General features: G+C 58.7%; 1 protein-coding gene across 1 annotated transcript; it reads right to left on the bottom strand.

Moving 5' to 3' along the window:
• Positions 1–410: 410 nt before the first annotated feature.
• On the bottom strand, positions 411–16,091 carry NUAK2 (NUAK family kinase 2). The gene is made up of 7 exons (XM_064173763.1): positions 15,839–16,091; positions 8,254–8,374; positions 6,339–6,490; positions 5,100–5,165; positions 3,719–3,838; positions 3,033–3,165; positions 411–2,955 (listed from the first exon to the last, which is right to left on the bottom strand). Exons 1-7 carry the CDS (start codon positions 16,043–16,045, stop codon positions 1,820–1,822), a joined length of 1,935 nt encoding a protein of 644 aa, XP_064029833.1. The 5' UTR covers positions 16,046–16,091; the 3' UTR covers positions 411–1,819.
• Positions 16,092–16,880: the final 789 nt, after the last annotated feature.

Here is a 16,880-nt window from a genome sequence, read left to right on the forward strand (position 1 = left end):
AGGTCAGGTCACAGCTCAGCACCACACAACACTGGGCAGCAGGTACCAGTTTATACCCACACAGCAGCCTCACCACTAAAGAAGGGACAAGTGCTGGAGCCCTGGAGCTGCATGGAGCTGCCACACCCCATGGGGACACCTGCCTGGAGCTAAACCATCCTCACCTGCACTGCAGCAAGCCCCAGCTCCAGGCACAGCCCCAGCTCCAGGCACAGCCCCAGCTCCAGGCACAGCCCCAGCTCCAGGCACAGCCCCAGCTCCAGGCACAGCCCCAGCTCCAGGCACAGCCCCAGCTCCATCCCACCAGGAGCAGCACAGAAGCCTGGAACCTACCAACAGAGAAGAGAGAGCTGACAGCAGCAGCTTCCCATCACACCTCCCTGGCCCAGCAATGGAGAGGACAACTCAGCTTGACCATTTGCTTTTCATTTAATGAGTTTTGCTTTTTTTAACCCCCCCTCAAGCCCACTCTGTAGGAAGGAGAGGGAAAAACCCACCCTGGAGAGGGCACACGGCGATAGTGCAACAGAGCTCCGACGTGCAGCAGGAGAGACAAGGGGCACAGACACCTCCACCCAGCCCAGCAACAACATCTGGGAGACCCTTCTGGGGCCAAGCACAGCTTTGTGCTGCTCCACTTTTACATCAAGCTGGACAAAAGCAATAAATAAAGAAGCTGTGCCTCACCCAAGGCACTTTTTTTCCCTCTCCTCCTCCTCCTCCTCCTCCTCTTTCTTCACTCTTCTTTCAATATGAAAAAGAAAACAAAACGAAAAAACACCAAAACCAAAGTTGGCATCAGAGCATCTTCTCAGCTAGATCCAGTTGGGTTTCTCAGCACAGCAAAGGGAAGTGCCAGGACCTGGCTGGTTTGGACCCAGCACATCCCAAGAGCCCAGTTCACAGCCCAGGGCAGAGCCCCGTGCCAGCAGCCTGCTACATCTCCAGCTGGTTTGAGGTATATCACCTGCCCCATCCCACACCTTGTGCAGCCAAAACAGTGCAAAGACAACGAAAAGCCACTCCCCCCCCACCCCTGGATTCTCCCGAGATGAGATGAGTCTGTTTGCAAAGGGAGGATGGCAGCAAGGAGCCTCTGGGACCTTCCAAGCCCCTCTATGAGGATGGGTGGACAGATCCCTCGGGAGGTTGCCCTCCAAGCCCCTCCACGGGGGTGAGTGGGCAGCATCCCTCTGGGGTTTGCCCTCCAAGCCCCTCCATGGGGATGAGTGGGCAGCATCCCTCTGGGGTTTGCCCTCCAAGCCCCTCCATGGGGGTGAGTGGGCAGCATCCCTCGGGAGGTTGCCCTCCAAGCCCCTCCACGGGGGTGAGTGGGCAGCATCCCTCTGGGGTTTGCCCTCCAAGCCCCTCCATGGGGATGAGTGGGCAGCATCCCTCTGGGGTTTGCCCTCCAAGCCCCTCCACGGGGGTGGGTGGGCAGCATCCCTCGGGAGGTTGCCCTCCAAGCCCCTCCACGGGGGTGAGTGGGCAGCATCCCTCTGGGGTTTGCCCTCCAAGCCCCTCCATGGGGGTGAGTGGGCAGCATCCCTCGGGGGGTTGCCCTCCAAGCCCCTCCATGGGGGTGAGTGGGCAGATCCCTCGGGGCTTTGGTCCACTGAACGCCCTGGCCGCGCAGCATCCCTCACCCACGCCCCCGCAGCCACTCAGTTTTCTCTCCATCTGCCCACGCCCCGAGGCTGCACCATAAACACTTTGGGATGTGGCTCAGCAGCACCAACAGCCCCGGAGGGCAGGGAGGGCTCAGCCCCCTCCCCAAAACGCAGCACCCCGGGGGGGAGAGCCCTGCCGGGAGATGCCTTCAGCTCAGCTTCATGCCGACGGGCAGGGCACGGTGGCAGCCCTCGGCGACGTTGTCGCAGCCCGCCAGGGACAAGCTGCTCTGTCGCAGGGGGCTGCGGCAGTGGGTCACAGTCCATCGGCGCAGCCTGCGGCCCTCCTCCAGCTCCTCCTCCTCTTCCAGCCGCAGCAGGCTGTCGGCAGAGACACAGCCCCGCATGGTCCCACCGGCGTGGGGGACACGGGCGGGCAGGTCGAGCTGGTCGAAGGACTCGGTGGAGAGGATGCTGTCCTCACTGACGGCGCTGGCCGGGCGGGCGCGGGGTGCCTGGGGCAGGGGCACCTCGCCGAAGCCCCCAAAGCCCTGCCCGGGGGGGCTGTCCGGCTCGGTGCCGCCGGAGGAGTATTTGCCGTTGTGCTTGAGGATGCCTTTCCTGTGAGTAGGAAGCCCCTGGGGGTCCTGCTCTGGCAAGGGGGGGTCAGCAAAGACGCTCCCATCCAGGTCCAAGCTCCCTGCATCCAGGACATCCCCGGACTCGCAGCATTCCAGGGAGGAGTAGTATCCAGACTCCCTGGCCGAGGGCTTTTTCAGGATTCCCTTCTTGGGCACAGCTCCCAGCTCCGTGCTGCAGGGCAGCATGCCAGAGGGCAGGAGCGGGGCGAGACCCGCGGCAGCCAGACCCGCGGCAGCCACCTCTGCATCCTCTGCCCTCAGCTCTCCCACGGGCACTGCCGGCGGGGGGCCAGGGCTGGCTACCTTCTGCTCGCAGGAGTTTCTCTTCTTCAGGATGCCGTTGGGCCTTTTGAGGCTGGATTTGGAGGGGTTGTCCGGAGCCAGAGCCGCCTCCTGCAGCGTGTGCGAGACATCGTTCTCCTTCTTGGACTTCTTGAGGGAGCGCTGCCTCTCCAGGGCCACGCTGGGGATGTGCTGCTTCAAGAAGCATCGGACCTTGGAGCTGTTCTCCAGCAGGGGCCGGGAGGAGCGGCGCAGCCACTCTGCCACCGTGGCCAGGGGGGATTCGTTCTCCCGCAGCAGCTCTTGCTCCCCGAGGGGCACTTTGTAGCCCCAGTTCACCCACCAGTGCGTGGCAATGTCCTCGATGGTGGCACGGCGCTCCGGGTTCACCATCAGCATCCACCGGATCAGCCCCGTGGCATCTGAGGGAGAGGAAGGTCAGGCACTGGAGGGAACACATGGAGGGGGAGGATGCACAGAGGGGTGGGGGTCTGCCTACCTGACAGCTTCGTGGGCTCCCGATAATCCCCACTGGTGATCTGCTTGACCAGAGTCTTGTAGTCGTGGCCATCAAAGGGCATCGTGCCATGGACCAGGATGTAGAGGAGGACACCCAAGGACCAGCTGTCCACCTGCCAGAGGAACAGAGGAGCCTGGAGGAGGGCAGCAGGAACAGGCAGCCCTGGTTCCCCCCCACTCCAGCTGGGCAGGACCCCTCCACCATGACCTGAACCTCAGCAGCAGCTCCTGGATGGCAACAGCCATGGGGGAGGAGAGAGCATGGGGCAGGTCCAGCTCCAGTCACCTGCACCCACCACAGCCACCTCATGGCACTGCTCCAGCCACCTGCACCCCACCACAGCCACCTGCACCCCACCACAGCCACCTCATGGCACTGCTCCAGCCACCTGCACCCCACCACAGCCACCCCATGGCAGCTGCTTCAGCCACCTGCACCCCACCACAGCCACCTGCACCCACCACAGCCACCTCATGGCACTGCTCCAGCCACCTGTACCCCACCACAGCCACCTCGTGGCAGCTGCCACACACCAACCATGCAGTGAGGGACCTGTTACCCCAAATCCCACTGGCAGGGCTCTGCTCTGCTGGGGAATCTCACTGGTGAGCCCAAATGAAGAGGCAGGAAGACAATTCCCTCACAGGGGGTGAGGCACAACCTACCTCTGGGCCTTTGTAGGGTCTCCCATTGATGATTTCAGGGGATGCATAGAGAGGGCTGCCACAGTAAGTCTGCAGGAGTTTGTCCTGCTGGTAGACGTTGGATAGGCCAAAGTCTGCAATCTAGAGAAGAGTTTGAAGTTGTTATCAAGCAGCAAAACTCCCTTTGCAGGTGGAGCAGCATTGCCACCTGAAGCTCTCCACCTTCAAGCTTGGCCAAAACCAGGCTGCCCTTGGCACCCTGCTCCTGGGTGCCTCCAGTTTCCTCAGGGACCAGCAGCAGCCTCCCTTTCTGCACCTCCAGTGTGGCTCCTGCCTCTTTCCCCAGTCCCAGGAAGCTCATCCTAACCACTACAGGAGCTGCCCTGCAGCTCTGCCCTTCCAGCCTCTTCACCAACACGCCAGGAGCGGAGGCAACCTCAAAGGTGTGGTTAGAAGGAGAGCTGCTGGGCTCTCCTCCAGCTCATTCACAGCCACACGAGGCTGCCTCAGTCCCCATCTGCTCCACCTAGCACCCAGACATTCATTATCCTCATTACACAGTGAGCAGAAGGTCCAGTCCCTGCTCACCAGCTCCCAGATTGCCAAATTACTCCTTGGAGAGATAAAGCCCCACAGCCTGCTCAGCACCAACCACACCAAATCCAACCCGTGGCTGTTTCCTTCCTCCCTAGCAGAGGCCAAAAAGCATCACCTGGGGCTAGTGGAGCCAGCAAGTCTCCTACACCTCCCTCCACCAGCCTGCTTGGCACCAGGAGCAGGGACTTGCACTGGGACAGCCCTTTCTTATTCAGCTGGTTGGGTTTTGACCTCAGCGTGCAGACTTTGCCCTCTTATCAGCTGCCAGATAGACAGAGCACAGCTTCAGCAGGCAGCAGCAAGGCTGCCCTGCCTCCTCAGCCTCCCACAGAACCACAGCAGAGTGAGGGCTGGAAGGGACCTCTGGAGCTCCTCCAGTCCCACCCCCTCTGCCAGCGCAGGTTCCCCTAGGTCAGGTTGCACAGGAACGCAATGTCCAAGTGGGGTTGGAAGCTCTCCAGAGGAGGAGATTCCACAACCTCTCTGGGCAGCCTGCCCCAGGACTCCAGCACCCTCAAGGTGAAGGAGTTTCTCCTTAAGCTCAAGTGAAACCTCCTGAGCTCCTTAGCAAGGACCAAGACACAGACAGAGAGCAGGGGACCCGTACTGGTGGCCTCCTGACTCTCCATCTCCTGAGCAAGCAGCAGTGAGGCCCAATAGCAGTACTCCCAGAGCTGGCAGATGCTTCCCAGAGCATCCAGAACCACATACCCTGGGAATCCAGGATGTGGTGGCCACCCCCAGTCCATCTACACCAAGCAGCATCCCTTAGACCCCCGTGCTGGGTGCTCAGGCAGCCTCTCACCTTGATGTTGCTGTTGGAGTCGAGAAGGATGTTCTCCAGCTTCAGATCCCTGTGGACAATCCCATTCTGCAGGAGGGCAAGAAGGGATGGGTTAACCCCTAGGCTGTTTGAGGCAGGCAGGCAGGGCAGCCTGGGAAGGTCACTCACTGCCCTTGGGTGGCACAGGGAGGCGCCACGGTGACGGCACAGGAGCAGTAAACACCCCTGGGTGCTTCCACGAGGACGAGCTGTAAGCCACGTCCCTGGCATGGGTGCTGCCAGCTCCCCGTGCTGCTTGGTGGCAGGAACAGGGCGGCACCCAGCACCAGGTGCCATGCTGGCCTCCTGCACCCTCCCCCCCCCCCACCCAGTGCCAGCTGGTGCCAGCTCCTGGCTAGGGTGTGATGAGCACAGCTTCAGTTTTGCCTAAATAAGGGAGACTCAAAGTTTGCTTAGGGCTCAGGAGGTGCCCTGCTGGTTCCTCTCTTCTTTCTGAGGGCACCTGGGTACCCAGGACCAAGGCATGGCCTTAGAGCATCCTCTTAAGAGGCCCTGGATGGTCTTCCAGGTCAGACGTGGCTCATTCCAGGAAGATCCTTTGTCACAGGGGACAGGATGGGTGACCCAGGGCTTGGCTTTCAGCCCTGACAGGCAGCCTCAGGCATCTCCCTCTGGGTGGGTTGGACAAGAACTAGTAGCTCCCAGCCAGGGTTAGTCATTCCATGGCACAGCAGCAGCAAGCAAAGGCAAAAGCTTCCTAGAAGCTGCTTGGGCACTGCTGCACCCTTCAGACAAGAGCCAGGATTTAACCCTCCTGCCAGGAAAGGCCAATGGCCAAGAGCTCCTCTCATATAGAATGGGCTGGAAGGGACCTCCAAAGCTTATCCAGTCCAACTCTTCCTGCAGTCAGCAGGGACAGCCTCAATTGAAGCAGGTTGCTCAGAGCCCTGTCAAGCCTCACCTTGACTATCTCCAGAGTTGGGGCCCCAACCACCTCCCTGGGCAGCCTGTTCTTGTGATCCACTACCCTCATAGCAATAAGCCTGCCCCTAACATCCAATCTAAATCTAACCTAATCCAATCCAAATCACCTCTCAGTCCAAGCTGAGCATCCCCATCAGCCACTGCATCCCTGCCCAGCCCCGGTTGCTTCTCCTCTAGTTAGAGCCAGCCCTGCCAAGCTCACAGGAGTCCATCCCTCCAACTCTTTCTTCCCCCTGGCAAGGTGGTGGGAAGCATGGTGCTGTGCTGCTGACCCACCTTATGGCAGTAGTAGACAGCAGACACCACCTGCCTGAAGAAGTGCCGAGCCTCCTGCTCCGTCAGCCGCTGCCGCTCGCTGATGTAGTCGTACAGGTCCCCCTTGCTGGCATACTCCATCACAATGACAATCTTGCTGCTGTTCTCAAACACTGCACACAGGTGGGAAGCCACAAGGTGTTAGGAGGGATGCTCCCAGCTAAGGGACTTGGAGATGGGAAGCTACAGGGTGCTAGGAGGGATGCTCTGAGCTCTGGGATGCAGAGATGGGAAGCCACAGGGTGCTAGGAGGGACGCTCTGAGCTCTGGGATGCAGAGATGGGAAGCCACAGGGTGCTAGGAGGGACGCTCTGAGCTCTGGGATGCAGAGATGGGAAGCTACAGCATGCTAGGAGGGATGCTCTGAGCTCTGGGATGCAGAGATGGGAAGCTACAGCATGCTAGGAGGGATGCTCTGAGCTCTGGGATGCAGAGATGGGAAGCCACAGGGTGTTAGGAGGGACTCTCCGAGCCCAGGGACATAGAGATGGGAAGCCACAGGGTGCCAGGAGGGATGCTCCGAGCTCAGTGACTTCATTAGCTCAGCCTTTTAATGAGGAGGTGGGGCCCTGAGCGGTTCCAACACACTGCCCACCCCATTGCCTGTGCCCTCAAGTTGCTCTGCAGAGCGGAACGCGTTAGAGTTTCATTAAGGCTTCTGCAGGTACCTGCAGACCAGAGTGGAACAGCCAGAGCTGCCACCCCCACCCCACGGTGCCAGCAGGGCTGCTGGCCAAGCAATCTGCAGCCACAGAGCACAGGAGAAGAGGCTGTGCTCTGCCAAAAAGGTGACTAAAACACAGGGTTCTTCGCTGGACAAAAGCCTGCCAAGGGGGAAGGCGATGGAGCTGCAGGCTGGCACGGCTGGGTGGCCTTTCTGCCTGCCCCCGTCGCTCCCAACAAGGCTGCAGCTCAGGCTAGCAGAGGAGCCTGGAGCCTTTTCTTCCTGTTTGCTGCAAGCTGCCTCAATATTTCTTTGAATTCCAGCAGTCAGCGTGACTCAGTCCTTGCAAACACTCCGCCGGAGCTGCCAATCCACTTGCTTTTGTTTAGAGGACAAAAGGACTCTGGATACCTCACACAGGGAGAAGGCAGGCACTGGTCACAGCCTGGCACCGTGCCATCAACCCAGGCAGAGCCAGCCCCAGGGAAGAGCAGAGGGCACCCAGCTTTGCAGCTAAGAGGTTCAGCCTCCAAGCAAAAGCTGACCCAGCTGGAGACCTGCTTTAAATCAAGCTGAGAAACTCCTTTTTGGCTAGTACTGCCCTGACAGCCTGGAAGCAAGAGCAAAGCCCAAGCCTGGCCATAAAGCTAAGCCCAGCAGCACCAGGAGCTCTCCCAGCACCCTGTGGTTTAGTTTCCCTATGCCCCAGAGGAGGGAAGGAGGATTCTAGCTCTGGGACTAGCTCCTGCCTGGGGACAAAAGCAGAGCCACAAGGAGGCTGGGGCCAGCATCCAGCACAACACACACACAGAGCACTGGGCTTTGTGGTGGACCCCAAGTCCTAAAGGGAGAGCTGGGGACTTGGGGTCCAACACAAAGCCATTGGAAGCAGCACTGAGGCTTCCAGCCTCCAAAAGCCTCTGGGAGGCAGCTTCTCTCTGGGGGCTGGAGGGGATGGGAAGCAGCTATTTCTGGAGCAGGTATTTCCCCTCTCCACTGCTCTGCACGCAGGCAGGGAAACCACAGCCCAGCAGCATCTGCTTTCCGTGCAGCACTGAGTCACCAGCAAGGCACAAACAACAGCAAACAGCTTCTGCCCCAAGCAAACAGAGGGAGGAGAAGGATCAGCACCAACCCCAGTAGTGGGGGGGGTACCCAGGCCCTGCTCTGGGAGAGTTGCTGGTGGAAAGCAGAGGGGAGAAGAGGACTCACCTTCGTGGACAGCGATGATGTGGGGGTGGTTGAGGGAGGACATGATCTCAATCTCTCTCCTGATATGGACAAGGTCCTGCTCATCCTTGATTTTGTCTTTCCTGATGGACTTGATGGCTACCTGCAGATGAGCAGAGGCACAGAGAATCACCCAGCTGCTGGGGACAGAAGTGCTGTGGCTTCCCAAAGCCTTTGGCAGAGTTAAAGACTCACTCCTCTCCCCATGGGGAGGGATTCACAACCAAGAGGTGGATGGCCCAGCTTCTCCACACAGTGTGCTGTAGCCTACAGCTCCAGTGAAACAATCCTCAGGCTGCCCAGGGCAGTGCTGGAGTCTCCATCCCTGGAGATGCTTAAAAGCCATTTGGATGCAAGGCTGAGGGCCATGGTCCAGCAGCTGTGTACAAGGAGGTGTTAGGTCATGGCTGGACTTGACAGTATCACCTGGTTGGAGAAGACCTTTGAGCTCATTCCAGAACTCCAAGAGAAGTTACATTTTTATGCTTTCCAAGCCCTGTTGCTGTGTACAAAGGGAGAAGCTCTCCCTTACCTCCCCCTCCAAAGCAACCAGAGGAGCTCCCCAAGCCTCCTCCCACAGGCAGCCCAAGCCTGCTCCTTGCTTAGGTGCTGTGGATACAGGAACTGTGTCCACTACAGCCACTGCTGGACCACAGCCAGCCAAAGGAATGTGACCTGCACACATGACTTGGAAGATAACAACAACAACATCATCATCATCTTGGGGTCAGGAAAACGAGGAGAAGCCAAACCCAAACCCTTCCCAGGTTTTGTTTTTCTTGCAGATGCTTATTTTCAAGGAGCTGATTATGCAAAGGCAGAAGAAAGTTTGCTATCAAAGAGCAGATTAAAGGCACAGGACTGAGCTCCAGCATTGGTGATGCAAGCTGCTCCCCAAGGCTTTCAAAGTTCTCCTCTACAAGGGAATGGAAAGGGCAGGAGAAAGAAGAGTAAGTGCTGGAGAATAGATGCCTCCTAATCCTCTTTCAAAAGGGCTGGGGAGAGACAATGTGCTCCTAGGGTTGAATTTACAACTGAATCCAGCAGAACCTCTCTTTTTCTATCGAAGAAGAATGCGGAACAGCATTAATCCTGTAAAGGGACCCCTGCTCTGGTCTCCCAGCAACGGGGAGAGGAGCCCTGGACACCCGCCGGCCCCAGCTGCCGGCACAGGAGCGCTGCTCGTCGCTATGCTGTGCCGAGACCCTCCTCCTCCTCCTCCGGCTGGGTGGGGTGGATGCTCAGCCTGAGACCCTCCTCCTCCTCCGGCCGGGTGGGGTGGATGCTCAGCCTGAGACCCCCCTCCTCCTCCTCTGGCTGGCCAGGATGCATGCTCAGCCTGAGACCCTCCTCCCCCCGCTGAGTGGGGCGAATGCTCAGCCTGAGACCCTCCTCCTCTTCCTGTCCAGGATGGACGCTCAGCCTGAGACCCTTCTCCTCCTCCTCCGGCTGGGTGGGGTGGATGCTCAGCCTGAGACCCTCCTCCTCTGGCTGTCTAGGATGGATGCTCAGCCTGAGACCCTCCTCCTCTGGCTGTCTAGGATGGATGCCCAGCCTGAGACCCTCCTCATCCTCTGACTGTCTAAGATGGATGCTCAGCCTCATTCCCTTTGATTTAGGGAGTCAGGAATCTCACTCCTCGAGCCCTTGGTGGGCTGCTTCTTGCCCACCAAGCAGCAAAAGGCTCAGAGCAACTTTTCAACCCCTGCTAAGCAAAACCCATCACCCCCACAGCAAGTCACCAGACATTAAAGCAGCAAGATCTCAGCTGCCACATCAGGGTCTCCATGGCAGAAGGACATGCCAAATTTCAGGGCTCAGATGGGCACATGAGAGGTGGTTGATGGAGTCCTGGAGCACATCTCTGTACCTGCTTACTGCAGAGGGGACTGGACTGGATGACCTTTAGTTGTCCCTTCCAATCTAGGCCATTCTATGCACAGGCCAGGGGTTGCCTCCTGCACTCTGGTGAAGCCCCAAGGCCTGCACTAGCCCAAGAGTTGAAGGAACCAAGCAGAACAAACTCTGACCAAGAGAAGCTCAATAACTCAGGCCCAAGTTTCTGTACAAAGCAATACTGAAAGTGCTTAACAGCTTCTTGAAAGTCAGGTGTATTCTTTCCCCTGCCCTTTGTGCTGGGTTAACAGGTTAAAGTTTAACCACTTTTGCTCCAGCCCCTGGTTACCTGACCCCTGCTAGAACACAAACAAAGCCTTTGTGCAGCCTGCTTCTGCTCCCCAGGATTCCTTCTGACTCGCTCTATTCATCTCCCCTCTAAAGCCCAACATCCAGCCCAACAGCCTCAGTATTTCAGGGTGCATATCAAGATGCTCACACACAAATGCTGCTGAGCCAAGGCTTGAGGCAAGATCTACTCTTCATGAAAACTCAGAAGGGCTCCAGGTTGCCAGGGAAGCCTCAGGAGATGCCACTGGCTGCGTTCAGCAGAGTGCTGGAGAGCATCCTTGCCTCTCAAGTTAGAGAGCTCCCAGGCAGATGGAGGCAGGGCTGCAGCAGCAGGTTTAGGTGCTGTTAGAGCCCTGGGGCTGCCCTTGCCAGCTGCCTGTGTAACGGTTGGGCACAGCACAGAGCGAGGCTACACCACTGCCAGGGTCCACACCTGCACCACTTAAGCCCTGCCAGGGAGGTTTAATCTGTGGTCATTTCATCCTTCCCCAGGGATGCTGAGGAGCAGCTTGGTTCCACAGTATCTCCTCCCTAAGAGTGTGACAGCAGAGAGAGAAAAGTATCTGGAGGCCCCATCCCTGGAGACAGTCAAGGTCAGGCTTGAACAAGGCTCTAAGCAACTTGTTCTAGTTGGGGGATGTCCCTGCTGACTGCAGGGGGATTGGACTGGAGGACTCCTGGAGGTGCCTTCCAACCCAGAGCATTCTATGGGGACCAGCAGCTTCAGGGCCAGACACTGCTACAACCTACATGCTGCAGGAAGAATCTCCTGCAGCAAACAGCCCCAAGAGGTCCTGCTGCAGTAGCTTTGCTACCTCAAGCACTTTCCAAGTCAAAAAAGGCTTTTAATTAAAACATTTTGGAGGGGGGGGGGGGGGGGCAGAAGAGGTATTTTACAGCAGCTGCTGAGAGATGCATTTAAGCTACAACCCCAGGCAGCACCTCAGAAGTCGTTCCAGGTTGCAAAGTGCAGCATTTCATGCTCCATGAAAGATGGATTACAACCCACCACGGAAGAGAGCAGGGCTCAGCCCTTGCTGGAGATCAAAAGAGGCTTTGCTGCTTTGGAATATTCCAGGTGCTGATTTCCCCTTGACATCACAAGAGCCCACAGAGACATTTCCGACACTGCAAGCGAGTCCCACGGGAGTTGCCTCCTTCTATTTGACTTGGCTGGAGGCCAAGGCTTGAGAACCAGGCTGGGAGAAACACCAAACTAAGGGAACAAAAATAAAGAGGCCAGACACTGCTCTGCAAACAGGTGCAGGAGCCTTGCCACCTCTGTGGGGCACCTTGCTGAGCCTTCAACCCAAAAGCCACAGGGGGGAAAAGAGAAAGGAAGGAAAGAAATGCAGCATCACAGAGCTTCTTAGAGTGGAAAAGACCTTCAAGCTCCTCAAGTCCAATCATTGGTTTCACACTGACAAGCCCTTGACTAAATCAAATCTTAGAATGAAGCAGGTGGGAAGAGAGCTCCAAGCTCAGCCAGCCCAACCTAGCACCCAGCCCTGCCCAGCCAACCAGACCATGGCACTAAGTGCCCCAGCCAGGCTTGGCTGCAACACCTCCAGCCACAGCCACTCCACCACCTCCCTGGGCAGCCCATTCCAGTGCCAATCACTCTCTCTGACAACAACTTCCTAACAACATCCAGCCTAGACCTGCCCTGGCACAGCTTCAGGCTGTGTCCCCTTCTTCTGTTGCTGCTTGCCTGGCAGCAGAGCCCAACCCCACCTGGCTACAGCCTCCCTGCAGGCAGCTGCAGGCAGCAATCAGCTCTGCCCTGAGCCTCCTCTGTTGCAGGCTGCACCCCCCCAGCTCCCTCAGCCTCTCCTCACAGGGCTCTGCTCCAGGCCCCTCCCCAGCCTTGCTGCCCTTCTCCAAACACCTTCCAGCACCTCAACATCTCTCTGCAATGCAGGAGCCCAGAACTGGACACAGCACTGCAGGGGTGGCCTGAGCAGTGCTGAGCACAGGGGCAGAAGAATCTCCCTTGTCCTGCTGCCCACACTGCTCCTGAGACAGGCCAGGATGCCATTGGCATCCTCAGCACAACAGCAATCACTGTGAATGGCTGTGGTTGGAAAGAACCACCAAGATCATGCAGTCCAACCTCCATCCCAGCATCCTTCATCACCAGGCCACAGCCTCAAGCACCACATCCATTCTCCTTTTAAACACCTCCAGGGATGGCAACTCCACCACCTCCCTGGGCAGCCTGTGCCAGTGCCTGAGCACCTGCTCAGGAAAGAGCTTCCTCCCAACAGCCAACCTAAACCTCCCCTGATGCAACTTGAGGCCATTTCCTCTTCTCCTATCATTAGGAATTTTGGAGCAGAGACCAGCTCCAGCCTCACTACAACCTCCTGCTAGGTAGCTGTAGAGGGCAAAAAGGTCCCCTCTCAGCCTCCTCTTCTCCAGGCTAAACCCCCCCAGCTCCTTCAGCTGCTCCTCACAGGCCCTGTTTGCCAGAGCTCTGCCCAGCCTCATCACCCTTCTCTGCACCCATCCCAGCACCTCAATGTCCCTCCTGTACTGTGGTGACCCAAACTGGACACAGTACTCGAGGTGTGGACTCACGGATGCTGAGCACAGGGGCATGAGCACCTCCCTGCTCCTGCTGGTCACACCTTTTCTGATCCCACCATCAACTCTCTCCACCTGCTCCAAGGACACAACTTCCCAAGCACTGGGAATGGCCCTCAGCAGTACCCACCACGAGGTACCAGCATCACTTCACCTAAAGCCTTTCTACCCAGAAACCAAAAGGCTTTAGGTGAAGAACATTCAGGGAAGTCTCCCCCCAAACTCCTTCAGCTGTAAGAACTTGGTCTTGCCACTATCAAGTGCTTAGACACACCTTCCTGGGAGCCCAGTCCAGCTCAGCTGGTTAAAATTCAGAGGGGGATGGGGGGAGGGGGGGGAAGGCAGGCTAGCAAGGTGGTAAAACGAGATGGTTCAATCCCTAGCGCCTCCGACGGGAGCAGTTTCTGATTAGCCAGAGGCAAAACCCATGCAACCAAGCAGCTCCAGCTCTACAGCCTCAGCCGGTAACATGGGATGGGCAGAGCCCAGGAGGGCTAACTGGTGGAGGCAGCCCTACCTGCTCTCACACCTTGGTGTTTAGGAAGTGAAAGCCACTTAGAGAAGGAGCAAATAACAACCCGGCTCAAGGATAAGCCTAAAGATTAAACCAGGTCCGGAAACGCTGAGTGCTACAAGAAAGAATTTGTGGGAAGAGGAGAGATTTGTGGTTAAGCCTCCTGTTCTCCACCAGCAGCTCGCCGAGGTGCTCTTTAGCTGAGCCTTTGACTATCCCTGGCATTTATTAAGGAGTCGTTGGCCCGTGGCTTTCATTTGCATCACAACAGGACCAAGGCTGCCACACAAAGGAGTCCCAGCTCCGGGGGTGTCCGCAGGTAGGGGAGTCTGGAGGTAGCTCAGAGGTCCCCGGCACAAAGCTGTGTTAGGTGCGGACAGGGAAAGCCAAATCTTCTCACCCATCTCCTTGGGAGGGACCCTTCTGTGTCTGTGGGTGGAAGCTGCATTTCGAGGCCCTGATTATGCAGCAAACCAGCAGCTGGCTCGGAATCAGATGGGCTGATGGAAAGGGCAGATCTGCCTTACCCAGGAGCCGTCCTGTTACACAAGAAAGCCTCACAGCTCTCCAGTTGGTTTCCCTCTGTGGCATGCTAGGGACCCAAGCTCACACCCCGATGTTAGTGACCCAACCTCACGCCTTGCGCTTCTGCTCAGCCCGCAAGAGCCTTGCTGAGCCAGTCCCACCACCTGCAGTTGGACCTTGATTGCTCACCCCTGGTCCCAAGGTGGGCTGGTGTGCAAGCACCGCTCTCGGGTGCCACACCGCACCGCCGGGTGCCCAGCACTGAGCGGGCACAAGGAAATCGCTGTCAAGCATTCAAGCCTTGCAGGATCCTAAAGGACGAAGCTGCCGGGACAGCAGCACCCTGCTTCCCTGGGGGTGAGGGTCCCCCACCTCTCCCAGAGACCTGCTTTCCTGGGGGTGAGGGTCCCCCACCTCTCCCAGAGACCTGCTTTCCTGGGGGTGAGGGTCCCCCACCTCTCCCAGAGACCTGCTTTCCTGAGAGTGAAGGTCTCCCACCTCTCCCAGAGACCTGCTTCCCTGGGGGTGAGGGTCCCCCACCTCTCCCAGCACCCTGCTTTCCTGAGGATGAGGGTCCCCCCACCTCTCCCAGAGACCTGCTTTCCTGAGAGTGAAGGTCTCCCACCTCTCCCAGCACCCTGTTTCCCTGGGGGTGAGGGTCCCCCACCTCTCCCAGAGACCTGCTTTCCTGAGAGTGAAGGTCTCCCACCTCTCCCAGCACCCTGCTTTCCCGAGGGAGAAGGTCTCCCACCTTTCCCAGAGCCCTGACTTCCTCAGGATGAGGGTCCCCCCACCTCTCCCAGCCCCCTGCTTTCCTGAGGATGAGGGTCCTCCCACCTCTCCCAGCCCCCTGCTTTCCTGAGGATGAGGGTCCTCCCACCTCTCCCAGCCCCCTGCTTTCCTGAGGATGAGGGTCCCCCCACCTCTCCCAGCACCCTGGCTTGCTGTGCTCTGTTTTAAGCCATGCATCACCCAGAGCCACTCTTTTTGGAGGGGCTGAGCTGTCGATGGGGTGAGTCACGATTTAATCAGACACTCGAGGAGGAGAGGTTCAGCCTCTGGTTGCTGAGAGCAGAGAGGCAAACCCCAGCAAGAACCAGGGCAAGAGGAAGGAGAAAGCTCTTCAGACACAAGTGTAATATTTGCTCTTCGCTGCCGGATACCTGCGGGGTCCCTTTCCCAGGAAGCCTGACGAGGTCAAGTGGGCGAAGGGGGCTGCAACCCTCCTCTTCCTCCCCAGCCCCCCGCACAAAGGGGAATGCGAGGCCACTCCGGGCTTCCCCCGACTGCGGCAAGGGATCGACCGCGGCAGCGCCGCAGCCTCCCCTCACGGTGCACCGGGAGCCGAACGGGGAGGGGGCTGCGGTTACGGGCTGAGGAGAGCCCCTAAGGTGGAGATGCACCGGGGTGAAATCGAGGGAGGGAATACTCCAGGGCGGAGGGGTGCACCAGGGCAAAGACGGGAAGGGATGCATCGGAGATTGGGGTTGAGCCAGAGGGAACGCACTGGGGGGGACGCATCGGGACCAAGGGAGGGGATGGGGGAGGAATTCATGGGGACGAAGCGGGGCGGGGGGAAGGCACCGGAACGAAGGGAGGAGGGAATGCACCGGGAGTAGAGAGGGTAGCGAGGAGAGATGCAGCAGGACGAAGGGGGATTAGCACCTGGCCCATCCCGCTCAGAGCAGGGCGACGCTCGGAACGCAGGCACCGGCTCCCGGTGCTGCTGCATCGGTGCCGTAAGGAGCCCCTTACCAGTTTACCGGAGCGGTCCCGAGCTTTCTTCACCTTGCCGTAGGTTCCCTTCCCCAGCGTCTCCAGGAACTCGTAGCGGTGCCTCAGGTTGTGTTTGTGGTGGTGCCGCTTCACCGCCTGCTTCTTCATCAGCGGCCGCGGGGATTTGATCAGCCCCTCGGCCAGCGAGGTACCCAGCGCTGTGCCGCTGCCCGCTGCCCGCTCCATGCCGCTCCTCGACCTCTCTTCCCCCGGCTCCCAGCCCGGCACAACCCGGCCCGGCCCGGCCCGGCTGCTAAATGCGGCGGCCCCGCCGGCCGCGCCCCCCCGCGCCCATTGGCAGCGCGGCAGAGGCTGCCCCGCCCGCAGCCGGGGTGGAAAGGGAGAGGGGAGGATGAGGGGAGGATGAAGGGGGCGAGGGGAGGATGAGTGGGGGATGAAGGGGACGAGGGGAGGATGAGGGGGGGATGAAGGGGACGAGGGGAGGATGAGGGGGGGATGGAAGGGGATGAGGGGAGGATGAGGGGAGGATGAAGGGGATGAGGGGAGGATGAGGGGGGGATGGAAAGGGATGAGGGGGGGATGAAGGGGATGAGGGGAGGATGAGGGGAGGATGAAGGGGATGAGGGGAGGATGAGGGGAGCCCCCCGGCAGGGGAGGAAAAAGGGGGGTTCCATGGATTGAGGTAGGGGGAGGCACAAGCTGGGCGCGAAGGGAGGGAGGAGGCAGAGGTAAAGGGCAAGGGAGAGAGGCAGGGGACAAAGAGGGGCATGGAGGAGTCCTGCAGATTGGTCTGGGCATGAAAGGTGTCCAGGTCATGCAGGGAGAGGCTGGAAGCCAAAGGGTGGGAAGAGATGGAGGAGCAGAGGGCTGGGATGGTCACAGGATCATGGAATCAGACACTGGTTTGGGCAGGAAAGGACTTTGCAAGCTCATTCAGCCCAACTCCTCTGCATTCAGAAGGGACATCCTCAATAAGAGCAGGTTGCTCAGAGCCCCAGACAACCTGACCTGCAGTGGTGCCAGGGATGGGGCAACTCCCACCTCAACCTGGGCAAGGGTC

The sequence above is a fragment of the Pogoniulus pusillus genome, chromosome 39, assembly GCF_015220805.1.
Source record: "Pogoniulus pusillus isolate bPogPus1 chromosome 39, bPogPus1.pri, whole genome shotgun sequence".
NCBI lineage: Eukaryota > Metazoa > Chordata > Aves > Piciformes > Lybiidae > Pogoniulus > Pogoniulus pusillus.